Source organism: Sorex araneus, chromosome 3 (assembly GCF_027595985.1).
Source record: "Sorex araneus isolate mSorAra2 chromosome 3, mSorAra2.pri, whole genome shotgun sequence".
Taxonomy (NCBI): Eukaryota; Metazoa; Chordata; class Mammalia; order Eulipotyphla; family Soricidae; genus Sorex; species Sorex araneus.
This window is the reverse complement of record NC_073304.1, coordinates 141,550,378-141,568,786: the sequence shown is the minus strand read 5'-3', so window position 1 is coordinate 141,568,786 and position 18,409 is coordinate 141,550,378. Positions and strand designations below refer to the sequence as shown.

At 41.2% G+C, this 18,409-nt stretch overlaps 1 protein-coding gene across 1 annotated transcript in view; it reads right to left on the bottom strand.

Moving 5' to 3' along the window:
• The window catches only part of CFAP61 (cilia and flagella associated protein 61), a 411,272-nt gene that overhangs the window by 367,225 nt on the left and 25,638 nt on the right, over positions 1-18,409 (bottom strand). The window contains exons 3-6 of the mRNA XM_004614437.2: positions 15,218-15,368; positions 11,123-11,199; positions 10,144-10,211; positions 9,824-9,950 (exon numbers count right to left, since the gene is read on the bottom strand). Coding sequence (XP_004614494.2) covers positions 9,824-9,950; positions 10,144-10,211; positions 11,123-11,199; positions 15,218-15,368 — 423 coding nt within the window. The remainder of the gene's footprint in view (positions 1-9,823; positions 9,951-10,143; positions 10,212-11,122; positions 11,200-15,217; positions 15,369-18,409) is intronic.

Here is an 18,409-nt window from a genome sequence, read left to right as displayed (position 1 = left end):
AAAGAGGAACTTGTTCTGCAAAATGCTTTCTTCGTGGTAATTGATAATTTATGATCTTGCATCAGCCCCAGTGCTAATGATAAAGTATGACATCAGCCTCACAGAGTCTCAAATGGCACATGACAAAGTTCAGCCCCACAGAAACAAAACACCGCAGCTACTGAAGACAATTAAGCCAGTAAAAGTTCTAAAGTCAAGGATCATGAAGTCGTAAGCACAAGTGCCTGAGCTGGAGAGGAGAGCCACCACTTCCTGGGGATTTGTTCAGCACAACAGGTTCATGTACGGGCACTTTTACGGCCTGCAGCCATCCAGGCTGAGGACGGAGGGTCATACAATTCATCAACACAGAGTGTAATGGAAATGATGTGATTCTCTGAGTGCAAAGCGATGTTCCTTTGTATCTTTCATTCCACATGTGGCTTGGATGAGGTAATGATATTTGTAATTCAGTCAGTAATGGAATATTTCTTTCAAACTTGCAACAAAAGGTTTATCCCAGAAAAGCTGATAGCTGGGGAACCCAAATGTCTGTTAAACTCTGAGGTATGTACCAATAAAAAGTTAATTCCAATAATTAATGAATCAACAGCTTTTCAGGGACACCTGGGGAGGATCTCAGGTCATATAAATGGGAGACCATCGAATGTGACTAGGGAGAAGCATGTGACCCAGTGACAAAAACAGAGATTTGACCAAGAAAAGCCAGAAAAAAAGGTTGAGAAACATTGCTCTATACCCAGAATAAAGCAAGAATGACTAAATAGGATTGGGGGATGCAGCTCAGCAGTAGAGCATTTGCCTTACACGTGAGGTCCTGGGATCAGTACCCCCAAAACACATAAATACATACACATACACATACACACACACACACACACACACACACACACATACCCATGGATGAGAGAGACCTGCTAGTTTGTGAAAGGGCAAACTCACTCATGATTATACACTTTGTCACTAAGTTGGGCTTCAGAGGAGTGGGTGTCATGATGTCTGGGCCTCACAGAATTTTCCCAGCTGAACAACATGGTCTTTTGATGACAGATAAACCTTAAATAGTTCAAAGAGGGACTGTAGCGATAGTGTGGTAGGTAGGGTGCTTGCTTTGTACACAATAGATCGAGTTCAATCCATATGGTCCCCTGAGTGTGTTATGAGTGATCTGAGTACAGTGACAGGAGTAAGCCCTGAGCATCACCAGGAGTGGCTCCAAAATTTAAAAATTAAAACAAAACAAAACAAAACAAATTGTTTCAAGGTAGACAGGCCTAGAGGCTGCAGACCAGTCTTCTGTATAATTCCAACCCAAGGGGAGAAGTCTACAGGCAGGCCTGCTTGCGGGAGGGGCACTGCTTCCCTGGCAGCAAAGACAGCCTCGAAAACTCACAGATGGGAAGTTCACAGTTAGGAGCTGCAGTGACAGCAGCCGCACACCACCTTTGCATACAGAATGTTGGCGCTGCCTCCTTCTCCTGTCTGACGGCATTTTCCACATTCACAGAGGATTTGCATTTCATTAGCTAAACTGGAAAATGCACTGTGGAACAAGCGATTCTTATGTCACTGTAAATGCCATTAATATTGTATTTTTTCAAGCCTAAGAGAATATGTGTGTTCTAAGAAATCAATAAATGTAGAAAATATTACGAAGAAGCCAATTTAGTGGTAGTGCTAAAGAATATAGTGCATTAGGGTTAAATCAGCCTTTACCACCGTTTCATCTTGGGACAGAAAAACCTGCAGTTGGTGCCAAGTAGATTCATTCAGACTGATATGAAAAACAAAATGCCTTTTCTTCCCAAGATCTCTTCTGACCCCTAGTGGTCTTCTTTAAGAAAACCAAATACATCATTCTTGACATGATTTTTAAACATTATGTTCCATTTTGTAATTTTTAAATCAAACAGGGGACTATTTAGCTTCTTATCCATGGGAAAATATCACTATTAAAAGTTAGAGAAAAGGGGTCAGAGAGATAGTACAGCAGGCAGAGCACTTGAGCACCACCACTTGAGCAGAGTCAGGAATACCCCGCCTCTTCCAGGGGCCAGAGCAATAGCACAGTGGGTAGGGCGTTTGCCTTGCACTCGGCCAACCCGGGTTCAATTCCCAGCATCCCATATGGTCCCCTGAGCACCGCCAGTGGTAATTCCTAAGTGCAGAGCCAGGAGTAACCCATGAGCATCGCCAGGTGTGAGCCAAAAAGCAAAAAAAAAGGAATAACCCCTCAGTACTAGGTGTGGCCCAAAACACAAAAATAAACAAAATGAAAGTTAGAGAAGATTTTATGACTTCAAAGAACATCAAGGCCAACTTGAGGTCCCTGTCATTTAAACCACCAGGATCTGATCAAAAAGTGGTCACACCAACATTCCAATTGAGCTGTTAACCAAATTCCATTTGCTGGATCATTTATCCAGACACAAGAAGATCTAAGGTTGGAGGTGCATAGTTTCCCTACCTGCTTTCATACTCTAAGCTACTTATAACTTAAGAATTAGAATAGTCATTTACATGGAATTGATCATGAGTCTAGACCAAGTACATTCCTTCAAATCATGAGATTACTGGGGTTGAGGAGAGAGCTCATGGCTCAAGGATGCATGCCTTGCATACAGAGGGATCCGAGTATGTCCCAGCACAACACATCAACAAAGTATGAGACTATCAAATGCTTCATAACAAGAACTGCTTCAAGAGGTGAAAGTTAGTATTTATAAACCACCAATCTCAGAGTCCTGTGTTTCATTTCCCCTCTTTGATTTACAAGAATATTTTTAGGAACCAGAGACATAAGACAGGGGATAAGCTGTTTGTCTTGCATGTAGCAGACCTCAGGTTGATTCCTGGAACCACACCTGGTCCCCTGAGCACCATCAAAAGTGACCTCTTAACACAGAACCAGGAGTAAGTGCTGAACTCTAATGGGGGTAGCCCAGAAACCAAAAAGAAGGATTATTGTTTTAAAAGTCCTTGTAGAAGGGTCATCCCCGAGAGGGCATGGAGGGTCCAGAGGTCTCCTGGAGGGTCTGGAGCAGTGGCGCAGGCCACAGTGCTCGGTCCGGGGGGTGGGGCTGAGCCTGGTACTGCTCGGAGGGTCTCTAAATCACCTCAGCAGAGCAGATGAGGGATTACCAGGGATTTTCCCACCATGCCACACAAGGCAGGGTGCAGGGAGCCAGTGCACACGCAACTGAGCCCAAAGCCTTACACGGGGTGGGCATGTGCTCTACCACGTGAGCTACCTGCCCCATTCATCTCCCTTTAATAGCAACTCATGTTTTCCCAAATTGGTTCAGGAAAAAAAAAACAAAAACAAAAACAGCACTCCATTTTGTTTTTCTTTTTGGGCCACACCCAGCGATGCTCAGGGGTTGCTCCTGGCTCTGCACTCAGGAATTACTCCTGGTAGTGCTTGGGGGATCGTATAGGATTCTGTGGATCAAACCTGGGTCAGCTGTGTGCAAGGCAAACGCCCTCCCTGCTGTGCTATCTCTTCGGCCCCAGCACTCCATTTTAGTTACACTACTCCTCTCCTGGTGAGTTCTACTCCATCCCCAGGGAGACTTGAAAAAAAGTAGGCTACCCTCAGAAAGACTGTTGCATTACTCTGAGAAGATCTCAAGGAGACACCAATGATTAAGGTTTACTAAAAATTATAAATGTGTGCCCAGAGGTAGCTATACTTTATTTCAAACTTTATACAAAATAAAGAACAGTAACTTCATAATTAGTGTCTAAGTAGAGGGGCAGATTAAAGCATAGTTTTCCACATGAGTAAGTCAAAGACACAGAACTGGGGATTATGGCATTAATTTGCTGCTTCTTAATCTGTTGCTAGGTAAAGGCCAAAAAGATAATTATATCTTCAAACCCATCACGGTTTAATGTCTTCAGAATTATCAGTGCAAGTAATTACTGATAAAAAAAGACTCAAAAAAAAGCCAGTGAGGGAAAAAGAGAAATAAGGTAGCATAAGGGGGTGTCTGGACACACTTACCTGACATAGTGAAATGTCTCCTTTTTCCTGCATGTGAAAAAGAGATAGTCCACATATGTACATTTTCAGGAACCCCTTCAAGTACCCTTTCAAAGTTAACACCTTTAAGCATTAAAAACTCAAATCTGAGCAATATGGAAAGAGGCTTTCTTTTTTTTTTTTTTTTTTTTTTTGCTTTTTGGGTCACACCCAACAATGCTCAGGGGTTACTCCTGGCTTTGCACTAAGGAATTACTCCTGGCGGTGCTTGGGGGACCATATGGGATGCCGGGGATCGAACCCTGATCGGCCGCGTGCAAGGCAAACACCCTACCCGCTGTGCTATCGCTCCGGCCCGGAAAGAGGCTTTCTTAAAACTAGTACTTTTTTCACACTTGTCCACCTTCATCAAGGAAAAACATCAACTTCCTAGGGTAACAATTTGTTCATAAATTCACTACTGCGCTCAAATAAATTAGCTTTAGCTTATTTTGTTGGTTGGTTTGGGACCTCAACTGGTGGTACCCAGGGCTTACGCCTGACTCGGTGCTCAGGGATCACTCATAGAGGTGTTAAGGAAATTGTATATGGTGCACGGATTGAACCCAGGTTGGCTACATACAAGGCAAGCACCTTAACTCCTATACTATCTCCCAATCCTAAATTGTCTTTTTTTTTATAAAAGTCCTTTCCTCATTTCAAAGTACTCAGTGCCATATTTTTGCTAATAGGACCTTATTCCTCTTGTGATTCATTTCTTGCAGATTTTCTTGACATTGGACAAGTGGGATATTTTGCCATCGAAGGCTGAACAAGGAAGACCTCAGGATAAGGAACAAACAGACTGAAAAACCATTGGTTGGAAAAAAAAAACAATAAAAACCTAGGTGACATTGGTTGGAGGGTTAGAGCCCATAACGCTATAATTTTCAAGGTCAAGAAGCAAAAAGGAAGAAGAGAGTGTTACTGGATGGAAAGGGAGGAAGATGATAAATCCTAAAGATCTTAGGGTTTAGCAGCCAGACCTGGAATGGGAATATCCTATAAGTTTTCTCAATTATCCCCCACTTTTTTTCTTTTTTTAATTTACAATTTTATTTTCATAAATTTGTTCACAATAATTGATTACATTAAATATTTCAACACCAATCCCACCACCATTACACCTTCCCACCACCATTATTTCAAATTTTCCCACCACCACTCAAGCCTGGCCTACAAGCAGAAGTAGCCTCCATTTTAAGTGACAAACAGGTATCAGTGAGGAGATCAGCAAAGCTGTCATAGTACTACAAATGAAAGGAATAGTTAAGCTTTAAATAAAACTCTGGACTATAAAATATATCGGTTTTAGTATTAAATATATGTTTGATTTTCTATTGCAATAATGTCTTAACTAATACCCATATTGGATGTATTTAAGTTTCAATATTCCTCAAGAAAGATACCAAATGGATTACAATGAAAGAAAATGCTCTTGAAAATGTGTGATCTCACCTTTAACTACTGCCTCTCAATCCTTCCTGAAAGAACTTTCTGTTTTTGCACACACATGTGTAGTGCACAAAGGTAATTTCTATGGACATTATGTTATATATGTGTGTGTGTGTCTTACATATTCTATTCATTTAAAATGGACTCTGTAAAAAGTAGACTAGAAGAGACATAAGGACTAGTGGAGGAGGGTCTTGGGTCCTTTGTTGGTGTTGAAGATGCAGTGACTTTGAACATCAAAACAGTACACTTTAACATTATTGTAACATATTACTTAAACTACAATAAAAATTAAAAATTTTGAAAATAAAGTGTAACCTGCAAGGTAGCACCCAGTTTATAACCTGTTAGTTTGCCTGACAGATTATAAACAGATTTAATAACCTAAAGCATCCAACATTGATGAAGATATAAATATAGATATAGATATATATATAGATATAGATATAGATATAGATAAGACTCCACAGTCCCTGCACGTAAACAACCCAGCTTCATAGCTTCATGACTACTCTCGGGAAAAATACCAAGTCAAACCAAAGAAACTCACGGGTAGACCTGAGGTAGACCTCAGGCTGAAAACCCAAGAGCTCCTTCAGGAGGGGTGTGGGTGAGTCCCCACCCTACTGAGCCCCAGTAGCCACACCCACAACCCATGGTCAATGCCATACAGGCAGCCCAACTTCACTGTTTCATGACTAATTTCTGAAGAGATGCCAAGCAGAGAAAACTCCCTGATACACCAGTTTTTGGGCTGCAAACTCTTCGGGTCTTCTCAGAATAGAGGCAGGCAGGCCCCCAATACTGCTGGAAGGTCCAGCAACCACACTCACCCCACAGCTGCTGCCATGCCAATGTTCAGCTTCACAGCTTCATGACTAATATCTTTAGAGGTACCCAACCAAGACAATGAAGTTCACAGGTACAACTGTCTTTGGGATGAATATTCTGGGTCCCCTTGAGATGGGGGTAAGCTAAAAATTGTCCCCATTCTCAGATCCTGGATTTCCTTGAGGGTGCAGCTATGACATCTCCAAATTCCACAATACTGACAGCCAGTAGGAGAACAAGTTAGATAGGAAAGTAGCACAGCAGCCATATAAGCTCAATAAGCAGTAACAGTAATATAGAAACCTTAAACCTTAACAACGCTCAGTAAATCCTCAGATAATGAGCTTAATAACCCCATTGTGAGATATAAAAACTTACACCAATTTTCTTTTACTGAAGTATTTTTTTCAATAGTTCCACTTACCATTTTGTTGTAACAAGCATAAAATATATTTTGAGCTTGCCTAGGGAGAAGGCTTAGGGGAATGGGTGAGAAACTGGGTACAAGGGGAGGGAAGGTCACACAGATAGTGGTATTGGTTCTGGACATTGAATTCCCAAACAACCATACTGTGAACAACTTTGCGAACCAGAGTGTTTAAATATAGTTTTAAAAAGGAAAAAAGAAAAACTCATGACTTTATCAGTAAATGACATTTACAAGATTACTTTAAATAATTTGGTAGTTTCTATTTTTAAATTTTAGTGTATAATGCCCTTTTCCCCAGAAATTCCACTTCTAGGTATACAGAATATGCTAAGTATTGTACAGAGAAAAAAAAATGAGCAACTAAAGACACATGCATGACTTTATTAAAAAAATTATTATTTAAAAACTGAGAACAAATTCTATAAGTAAGAAATAATTGAAACAGAAATGCAGAATTAGCAGAGGGTAGGGTACTTTTCTGCCAAATGGCTGACAGGGTTTGACCCCTGACATGCTATACAGTCCCCCCAAGTCCACCGTAAATAAAGTAATTTATTTACGGAAATTTCAAATAGCATAAATAAAATCTGTGTACTTGCAGATAGTTTTACAATATGACTTATTTAAAGAACATAATTTCCTGGAGGGCAGGAGGCCCTACTTAAATGATGACTATTCAAGAGAAACTTCATAAATCAGGGGAGATTTGAAAGGTATAAAATAAACTAAAAACATTATTTTACTCTCAAAATTAATTTTCTTTCATTTTATCTGGCTTGTATTGGCATACATGTTATTATCAAAATGTTATTATTATTTCATAAAGAACTTTACAAAATAGAATTATAATTTGATAGGGGCTGAAGAAATAGTACAGCAGATAGGGTGCTTGTCTTGTGTGTGGTTGACCTCAGTTGAATCCCCGGCACTCCATATCTGATTCTCTGAGCACTGCCAGAAGTAATTCCTGAGCAGAGCCAGGAGTAACCCCTGAATATTGCCGAGTGTGGCCCCAAAACCAAAAAAATAAATAAATAAAACAAAAAAATATCTGATTTTTAACTATGAAGAGAAAGTGAAAAAATACCTTCACTTAAGGCATAAAGAATTTCTCCTTTTCCTAAATTAGGTGAATAATTTATACCTGAATTTATTCTACTCCCTGGTTATCTTTTTTTAGAAATGGATGTGAGAATGCAAAGAAAATGCTCTACCTGGAAAGAAAAGATAGAATCACATTATGTTGTTTTCATAATGTTCAATATTTGTCTCCCTCTCAGATTTCTTCCATCTGCAAACTCCTCTGAAGGCTAACAAATACTCCACCACCTTCGATTACTTATCTCTCACATTATTTTATTCTTTGCAATTAGATTCTCACTATCCAACTCTGTACTTGAAGGTAGGATAAGCCCAAGGCCCAATTCTAGTGTCTAAAAGTAAAGTATTGGTGACTGAGTGGTTCAGATTGGTAGAGACGAGTTACAGAAACGAATTTGGGATAAAGCCAAGATCCAAACCCTGAGGATGGTAGAACTGAAAACCATATGAACAAGGGATAAAAGAAAAGCAATTCAGGATTGAAGGATGGAGGATGTTGGTGGCTGGGAGCTGGATGTTGGAGTCCTGGGTCAAAGGAGACCTTTCCTCCTAAAGTGCATTTTCATCTTCCAGTTTATTAGTATAAAATTATCTAAATTATTATTGAGGTCACACTTAGTGTTGCTCAGAGCTGACTCCTGGCTCTGCACTCAGGAATCATTTCTGGAAATGCTTGTTGGATCATATGTGATTCTGGGGGTCAAAGGCAGGTCAGCCTAGTGCAAGGCAAGTGCTTTACCCACTGTACTGCCTCTCTGTCCCCAGAAGCTGTTGGATTCACTGGCATAGAATTTTTGTAGTAATTTCTTGTCTTTTCAATGTCTGTAGAATCTGTAGTGCTATCTCAAAATAAAAAGTAATGATTCTAAATGAAGAGAAAAGGTGAAACTCTTTACATTGTTGGCATAATGTTCAATATTCCATATTGTTGTATAAGCAAATATACCATAGTATATTATTCTTTCACTACTAGTAATTTGTCTTTTTTACCCCATGGTCAGTTTGGTTAGAAGTTTAATTCTATATATCTGATCTGTAGCACTGTAGCACTGTCCTGTTGTTCATCGATTTGCTCGAGCAGGCACCAGTAATGTCTCCATTGTGAGATTTGTTGTTACTGTTTTTGGCATATCGAATATACCACGGGTAGCTTGCCAGGCTCTGCCGTGTGGGCAAGATACTCTCAGTAACTTGCTGGGCTCTCCAAGAGGGACAGAGGAATCGAACCCGGGTCGGACGCATACAAGGCAAATGCCCTACCCGTTGTGCTATAGCTTCAATTCATCTGATCTGTATCTTTAAAAAAATTCTATACCCAATGACCTCTTTTTCTACTCAAATTACCTTATTTCCCTGATTCATCTTTCTGCTTTTTTCACATCTGCTTTCTCACTTCAAAATCTTTTTGTCAGGGAGGGTTCCACTAAGACCATGATAGCGGGAGGTGGTCACTCTGGACCAGGACCAGGTGCTAAAAGAAGCTAAAGTGATATGCATGACACCCTATTAGGACAGTATTGCAAACCACAGAGCCTAAAAGGGGAAACAAAGGCATCTCCCACAGAGGCAGGCTGGAGGGCGGGAAGGAGCCTGGAGACACTGGTGGAGGAAACTGGAAACTGCTGAAGGGACTGGTGCTGAAACACTGTAGGACCGAACCTCAATCAGGAATAACTCTGCAACACGTAGTGGTTCAATAATTTATTTAAATCTTTCTGTAAGCTAAGCAATCTTTTTAATCGTAAGCTCTCCTCATTTATGAGAGGGCCCGTATTTCCAACTCTGTCCTGTCCAGCTAACACTATTTCAGTCAATGAATCTACCATCACCCTAAACTTGAAAACCCTGCCACTGAGAATGGTGACTCAGGGTTTTCAAGTTTAGGGTGAAGGTAGATTTGAACTAAAATAATTTATAGTCAGAAATGAAAATGTAGCTGTCAGGAAAAAGCTGTGGAAACAAAGATGCTTCTCCTACCTTACCTGGCTCTCCGTATGTGCAGCTGGGGGTAATGATTGTGCCTGTGACATATATGCACAGAAAAATCCTCATCGAAAGCCAGACTCGGAACATTCCCCACTAGGTCAAACACATTTATGAGAGTTGAGCCTACATCACAGAGACAAAGAATATAATCTCACTTTACCAGGAAATAACAATAGGACCTCAGAAGAAAATACAGTGTCCATTGTAAATTGTTTTAATTGTTACAGTTAAGTGAGTGCATTATATCTTTAGTATGTGGAGGCCACTCATGTTTCTGTCAGCAACCAGGCACAGCAGATGACTGAAGAGACCTTACCTATGCTCATGTAAGCAGGCACGATGAGAAATATGAAGTGCAGCTCTGGCACTGCTTTAAACACAGTCCTGATGAAAGAAAGGCAGGTTTAGCTGTTAGTAACACAGAAATCCACTATCTGCACCTTACTGGCATCAATGCCATCACTAAAACAATGCAGTGATCCTAAATCCATATGAGTTTCTTTTCTCTCTGCAAAAGCAAGTCTTGTTCTTCTTTACTTTTCCTTGGATTCCAAGCAATTCTTTACTATCTATACCATGGAGCCAGAAAAAATAAATAAATAAAGGATGCCATATACACACAGTACACCAGATTTCTGCAATATTAACCTCTGACCTGACATCTAGATGATCCGGTATGACATTACAAAGTGACTTGAAAACTGAGAGCACAACGCCCGAAAGCCTGTACAGGCTGTCAGAGGCCCAGCACCATCACCCAGTAGCCCCATTGATCATGTTTCAGTGAGCCATATTACTCAGGATGCTTCTGCAGTCTGTCATGATAATAAACATTTCTAAAGATAAGTTGAAGAAAAACTACTTATAGGAACATCCGATCCTGTAATGCTTTATGCTTCCCCTCCTTCCAAGGCCATTTCTTCATGACTTGCCCTGCCTGTTAGCCTCAAATGACTGCAGTTAAAAGGATATGTACTAAAAGGGAGCATGCATTTAAAGAAACAGGATGTTTCTTTCAGAACTATCTCTGCTATTCATAGCAAATGCTTCTATAGTCATAAATAACAGATACCACAGAGAATTTCTACCACTGAGAATTTCATGTCATTTAAAAATATTTTAAAACTATTGTTTCTTTCCTGCAATTTTTCCCATGTAATTAATATGTCTTACCTGAAATGTCACTGTCAACAGCCAATACCCTCCTCTCCCCAACAACACACCAGAATACACACACACACACACACACACACACACACACACACACACACACACACGTGTAAATGGCTGCTCACCGCAACATTTCTTTGCAGCAGCCATTGGAATACTCATCCACAGCCACAAAGAGGTGCATGAACAAGGTGTTCAGAGGCTGCCAAAGAAAAAAGGAGCATGATTAAAGGCTGAGTCAGCATTCAGGCTACTGGAGCTGGGTGTATGGAAACGGTCAGTCACCAACTGACACAGCACTGGTCTTTATGGGCCCACGGTCTTTGATGTTTAAAGGGGCAGCATTACCCAGGCAAGTATCTGAGCCAAATCTATGACCCTATTTGCCACTTACTTTCCTCTTAGCTCAGAATCATTCAGGGAATCAGAGATCATAAATGAGTCCTACACACTTGGTCCTTCCTCCCCTGCCCTTGAAATGAGACTGTGGCAGGGAAGTGCCTGCAGGGGGGTGAAATCGATTATTAACTCCGTGGTCTTGCCCTCGGGGTGTCTACGCCAAGTGAAAGACAATCGCCCTTTCCAGGGGCTCTGGAGTCAGCAGCTGCTGCTCCATTCAAGTGACACAAGGGAGAAGCTCTCTTATGAATCGGAAGGATGGCAGGCAGATGCCACGTTATGAATCCAATGACTTGTTTTGTTCAACATTCCCAGAGTGAGAATAAATATTACTCTGGGGATAGCAGAAAACCTGGGAACTGAACTGTCAAAGCAGCAATATTCTACAATGACTTTCAGGTTAACTCTTTTCAGATCTTCATTATTGTTGTTGTTTTGGGGCCACACCTTGTGGTGCTCAGGGCTTACGCTTGGCTCTCCGCTCCTCACTCCTGGAGGTGCTCAAAGGATCATGTGGGGTGTGTGGGACTGAACACAGGTTGGCTGCATGCAAGTCAAGCATGAGCTCTTTATGCATTTGGGGGTCTCCCAGAAGTTCTGGAAGCAGGGTGTACTCAGATGTCACCCTTGTGATACTCAGCCCAGCAGGACGGGCCTGAGGAATCACTGTTCAAAGACTTGATGCTAGGAGCACCAGGACTGCACCTCGTGATGCACAGTGTGACATGGATCAAACTCGGGGTCTTGCAGATACGAGGAAAGCACTCTACCTCTTGGAAGATAGTACCCCTCAGAACTATCTGCAAGACCATTTGAAGTTTCTAAAAAAATTTGTATCCGGACTAGAGAGATATTACAGAGGGAAGGCACTGGCTTTGCATGTGAGCAGCCTGCGTTCAATTCCCAGCACCCTGTATCATTCCCCAAGCCTGCCAGGAGTGATCCCTGAATAAGCTCTGAGTGCCTCCAAGGAATCACACCAAGCCCCCCAAAAAACATTTTGTAGCATTACTACCTTTTTTTTTTAATAAGAAGTTGGGAGGCTGGAGCAATAGCACAGCGGGTAGGGTGTTTGCCTTGCATGTGGCCGACCCGGGTTCCATCCCCAGCATCCCATATGGTCCCCTGAGCACCGCCAGGAGTAATTCCTGAGTGCAGAGCCAGGAGTAACCCCTGAGCATCGCCGGGTGTGACCCAAAAAGTAAAAATAAAATAAAATAAAATAAGATGTTGGCCTAAACAGGGAAGAGCTGCTTCGTATATACATAGTTTTATAGAATTGTCAGACTATCTCAGTGATTATGGGAAAAACCTCAAATTCTAGAAATGATGCAAAAATGAGGTGGCTGACTTGTGAATGTATGAATGAACCGATTTAGGACAACAGGTGTGCTGTATGTATTTCTAGTTTTCGAGGAATTTTTTTGACTCTCAGGTCACCACCTGCACATCCACAAGCCTTGACCTCCCCTTCAGTTTGACTGTGTTTGCTTTAAGAGTGCTTATCCACATAAAATGATGAGACAAGAATTTTGCATTTGTTTCACCCACCCAAAAACTCTCAAAAGGTAAATTTCAGAAACCCCAAATTCAAATAACAAGAATAACAACAGTTCTGATGTAAACACTTTCCATTATTAAACCCATCTGATCAATCCCACCACAATCCTACCTAACACTGGACTTAAATCCTAGCTCTAGGAATACATAGTTATTGTCTTTTTTTTATCTCCCTTTTCTTTTCTCCCACCAGGAATTCAGGTTCCTCCTACTGTGGGAAAGTAAGGGATTCTATGGAACCTTTTGTCAATAAAAATGGCATGAAGGGAAGAAGCAATTACCACTACATAAAAACATATTTTAGCATTTCCAAAACTAAAAAATTAACCTAATAAATTATACCAGATAACAAGCTAGACATAAAATGACACAAACACAAAGTAAAAGCAGAAATGATGGAATGAATATACAGCCGCATAATATAGTTGTCAGGGAAGTACATCAGCAATGCCACTGGTTCCACTTATGGTACCATTAGAACATCTGCTGCAAAAACAATACTGAATGTTCATTTTGCTTTTTTCATAAAAATGGAAATCTTTGAATTTCTCTTGGATAACAAAAACAGGCACCAATCCAGTTTCTTCATAAAGACATGAGTGGCATTATTCAAACTTTAGAAAGGCAGGGTATACCTATGCTATTTTGAAGATTAATTTTTTTAGCTTTAATATCAAAATAATTTAATCAGTTAAAAGCTTCCTGGGGAGAAGTAACATTTCTTTTGTGCCTATGCTGCCCAAAGAAAAATAATTTAATCCATAAATGGAAGTCACTTACATAATTTTAAATTTTCTGTAGATATAATAAAAATAAAGATAAACACTGAAAATTTTAATACATATTTTCTTTTATCCAATATATAAAATTATTTTAATGGAAAGTCAATGTAAAATTGTAAGATAGTTTACATTGCTTTTTTCTACTATTTTCAGTCATGTTTATATTTTATATTTATTCAGACCAGTCACAGTTCAAATAGTTAATAGTTGTGTATGGCTTAAAAGAACAAAGAAAGAAACAAAGGGGAAAGAATTAATGATTGATGGTGTTAATTTATAATTTTCCAAAAGGTAAAGTCATGATCTGAATACAAATATAAAATGAACATGCCTGAGATTGATATATTCAACCCATCATTTGATAAGACAACTAGAGAAATAATAAAAGATTTACTGCATTGATGAGCTGATTACTTTAGTTAATTCAATAAGGGAATCTTAGAGTAGGATTGCTGTATATGTTACCAAATATTGTCCTCTTGGGACATAAACCCCAACTCTTCCTGGAGACATAAACTATTTACATCTCAAATGGAAGAAAATTTGTAAGTGAATAGCTGTTCCTACAGAACTGTCAAGAGCTGTGCCAATAAAAATCCAATCATAGTACCACAACATTTAATTGGAAGGGTCTTTGTGACCTATTTCTAAGTTTCAGGTAATTTTTCTCATAATAGTAACTGGGTTTATGGATGTCAGTGATGAGAGCAAAAATGGCAAGAGGAAGGCACCATCTAGCAGCCAACTGAATAAACTCTAAATATTATGTGGCCGGGTCTGAGTGTGAGCTTGCAGCACATGTGGGGTGTGAACTCATTCACGCCTCATTCATGCCCCTGGGGACACACTATTGAATTCCACCAACTGACAAGCCTGCTGCTCCCAGTCAGTCTCTGGCTTTCTACATGATTGGGCCAGATGCTGGACTGGTTCTGGGACCAAAGGGCAGGGAAAACTCAGATTGGCACCAGTGACCAAGATCCCAGCTTCTTGAAAACTGTTGCCCTGGCTTCCATTGGCCTATAGTTTGCCATGTGTCTACAGCTAGATCTCGAATGAGTCAGAGTCCACTATGAGAATCAGATTAAGTCTGGGGCTTAATTGTTATTATTATGGAAGGCATATGTGTGGGTGTGAAGTGACCTCCAAGCAAACAAGGCTTCAGACACTGACACTTAGAATGCTGTGTAGTGACCTAGAAAGTACTCTTCCACTAATTCTTTGCTCTCACTTTTCATCAACAAAGCATGACTTGGGCTTTGCCAGCAGCTTACTGATCTGGCTTTCACTTTCTTATGTCACCAGGCTTCCTGCTTCCTATTCCTCACACCAATAACTTGATTTCTATCATGATGTTGTATACTTGCTGCTGAACTGCTGGGTCTAACAACTGAAAGACCTATGTTCTCGTGTTCTATCTATGAACACGAGACTCCCTTCCGAAAGGAAGGCTTGTAAGCATGGTGCAGGATGACTCACTGTGCACGGAATATCGGAGTCGAGCTCCCGGAACACAGACACCCAGTTGTCCTGCTGGGCAACATTCCAGTTCGGATAATCCACAAAGATGGCATGGGCCATGATCTCCTCTCTGTCGTTGTGAAGGGTAATGGCAAGGTTTGCCTTTTCCCTGTGAAAATGATTAAAAGTGTACAAACAAATCAGACAACAAGAATTGAGAAGATGTACCCGTGCCCACCTCCTTTGATTACCAAAGCTCAGCATCTACTGCAGAACTTTGGACAAGATGGGAATAAAATACCACCAATGCTGAGAGTAGCTATTTCAGAACATCAGGTGATATAAGTTAAATTTTTATTGAAAATTACATTTCTAAGGGTCAGAGCGATAGGAGGGTGTTCTTGCATGTAGCCAACCTGGATTTGATTCCCAGCATCTCATATGGTCCCCCAGGCACTGGCAGTAGTGATTCCTTGGTGCAAAGTCAGGAGTAACCCCTGAGCACCACTGGGTGTGGTCCAAAAACAAAACAAAAAAGAAAAAAAGTACAATTCTGGGGAGATAATACAGGGATTAAAGTGCTGGGCAAGATATGCGCTCATCCAATTACCATGTGGCTGCCTCAGGGGTGCTACCTCGGAGGACCCTGAGCATGCTGGGGTGGCTGGTTAATCCTCGAGCCACTGGGCCTGAGCAGCACTGCATCCCCGGGATCCTCCATCGAGCCACAGGCCTGGGGGGCTGAGAATTACAAAGACCCTCCAGGCTAATGAGAACCACTTCGAGAGAGTCTCTGACCCCTCAAAAAAAATTACATTTCATTGGAAAGATATTATATTTATCATCAGTATTCAATATCTTTCCCTTAAAAAAAATGCCATATTTAGGGACTCTGCAAGACCCAGCCCCAGCAGAGGCACCCGAGGAGCACTGCCAAGAGGTGCCCCCCTCCTCGAAACCTCAGGATCATGGGAAGTAGATGGCAGCAGCAGGGACATAAGCAGCCCCTCCCACCGACAGGTACTGCAGCGTGCTGGGCGTGACCCACGAGCAGCAGTTATTTTCCCCTTTCCCAGCACATTGGACTCACATCTCACCCTCCATTACCTAATTCTAAAGCAGACATCCTGACTATCCCAAACACATTAGGCCACAGACCACTAGCCTAGTCCAATCAAAGTATACCAAAAAAGCAACCACCATTGACTGAGCTCTTCCAGAATCCTTTCTCGAAGCAAGAGGGGAATACTGATAGTGAACTGGAAGGTCCCACCTTTGTATGACCACAACAACATGAAGAAACAGCGCAAATCCCCACCATAAAGAGAGGATGAACAAAAGAGTCCAGAAGCCTCAACAGGGGTTACCCACAAATTTGATCTCTCTGCAAAAGAATTCAGAGATGAAATGTTGAAGATGCTCAATGAACTCAAAGAAATGGTGGAACACACAGCAGGAAGGGCAATTTGCCTTACACGCGGCCGGCCCAGGTTGTATTCCTCCATTCCTTCCTCTCGAGAGCCCGGCAAGCTACCAAGAGTATCCCGCCCGCATGGCAGAGCGTGGCAAGCTACCTGTGGCATATTCAATATGCCAAAAACAGTAACAACAAGTCTCACAATGGAGACGTTACTGATGCCCACTTTAGCAAATCAATGAACAACGGGACGACAGTGCTACAGTGCTACAAGCAGAAATGACACAAATAAAGGAGTCAGTATCACTGTATCACTGTCATCCCATTGTTCATCGATTTACTCGAGCAGGCACCAGTAACGTCTCTATTACACTCAGCCCTGAGATTTTAGCAGCCTCTCCCTACTTGTCTTTCCCAACGGTTAGAGACTCTTTCAGGGTCAGGGGAATGAGACCTATCGTTACTGTTTTTGGCATGTCGAATATGTCACGGGTAGCTTGCCAGGCTCTGCTGTGTGGGCAGGATACTCTTGGTAGCTTGCTGGGCTCTCCGAGAGGTATATATATATTTGTTACTGTATTTGGGATATGAATATGTCACAGGGAGCTTGTCAGGCTTCCTGAGTGGATAATAGACTCTTGGTAGCTTGTCAGGTTCTCCAAGAGGGAGAACTAGGCTATTAGATGTCGTGCGACTGCAATGCAGCCGCGTGCTTCTGGGAGCTTGGTTTTATAAAGGAGTCAGTAAATGAAATAAAAAACACAGTGGGTTCCCTCAACAGTAGAATGACTACAGCTGAGGACAGAATCAGTGAGCTTGAATATGAGCTGCAGAAAGCTTACAGGCAACAACAAACAATGGGAAAAGATCTCAAAATAGCTTTAGAGCAAACAGAGGGGATGAACTCAAGAGGAACAATATAAGAATCCTTGGAGTACTAAAAGGACAGGGAGGAAATCCCAACGAAAAACCCACAGTTAAAGATACCATCGCTTAGAAATTCCCAGAGCTGGATAATGCAGGCATCCAGATGCAAGGAGCCCAAAGGGTACCAGCTAAAAGAGACCCTAATAAAAAGACTCCAAGACATATCATAGTTAGAATGATGTATGCCACAAATAGAGACACAATATTTCAAGCAGCAAGGTCAAAGAAGAAAATCACATACAAAGGAGAAACTCTTAGATTTATAGCAGACCTATCAGAGGAAACCCTCCAAGCCCAAAGACAATGGTGAGATAGTGAAAAAACTCAACAAACTGAACGCCTCACCAAGAATACTTTATCCAGCTAAATTTTCACTCAAACTTGAAGGAACGATAAATATTTTATGGATAAACAACAGCTCGGAATTTCATAGACTCAAAACAAAACTTAAAAGAAGGACTAAAAAGGCTCCTGTAAGACAAGAAAACCCCCTACAAGCACAACAAACCCCTACAGAAAGATGGCACAAAACCCCATGACAATAATTTCTCTCAATGAAAACCCCATGACAATAATCTCTCTCAATGTCAATGGTCTAAATGTCAATGTCAATGGTCTCAATGTCAATGGTCTAAATCAAGAGACACAGACACAGAGTGGCAAAATGAATTCATAAACAGAACCCAACATTTTGCTGCCTACAAGAAACACATCTGAAAAGTCAGAGCAAACACAGAACCCAAAGTAAAAAGGATGGAAAACAATCCTGCAAGCAAACAACTCCCTCAAAAAAGCTGGGGTAGCCATACTAGTATGGCAACATAGATTTCAGGTTGAAAAAGATTAGAAGGGACACAAAGACTATT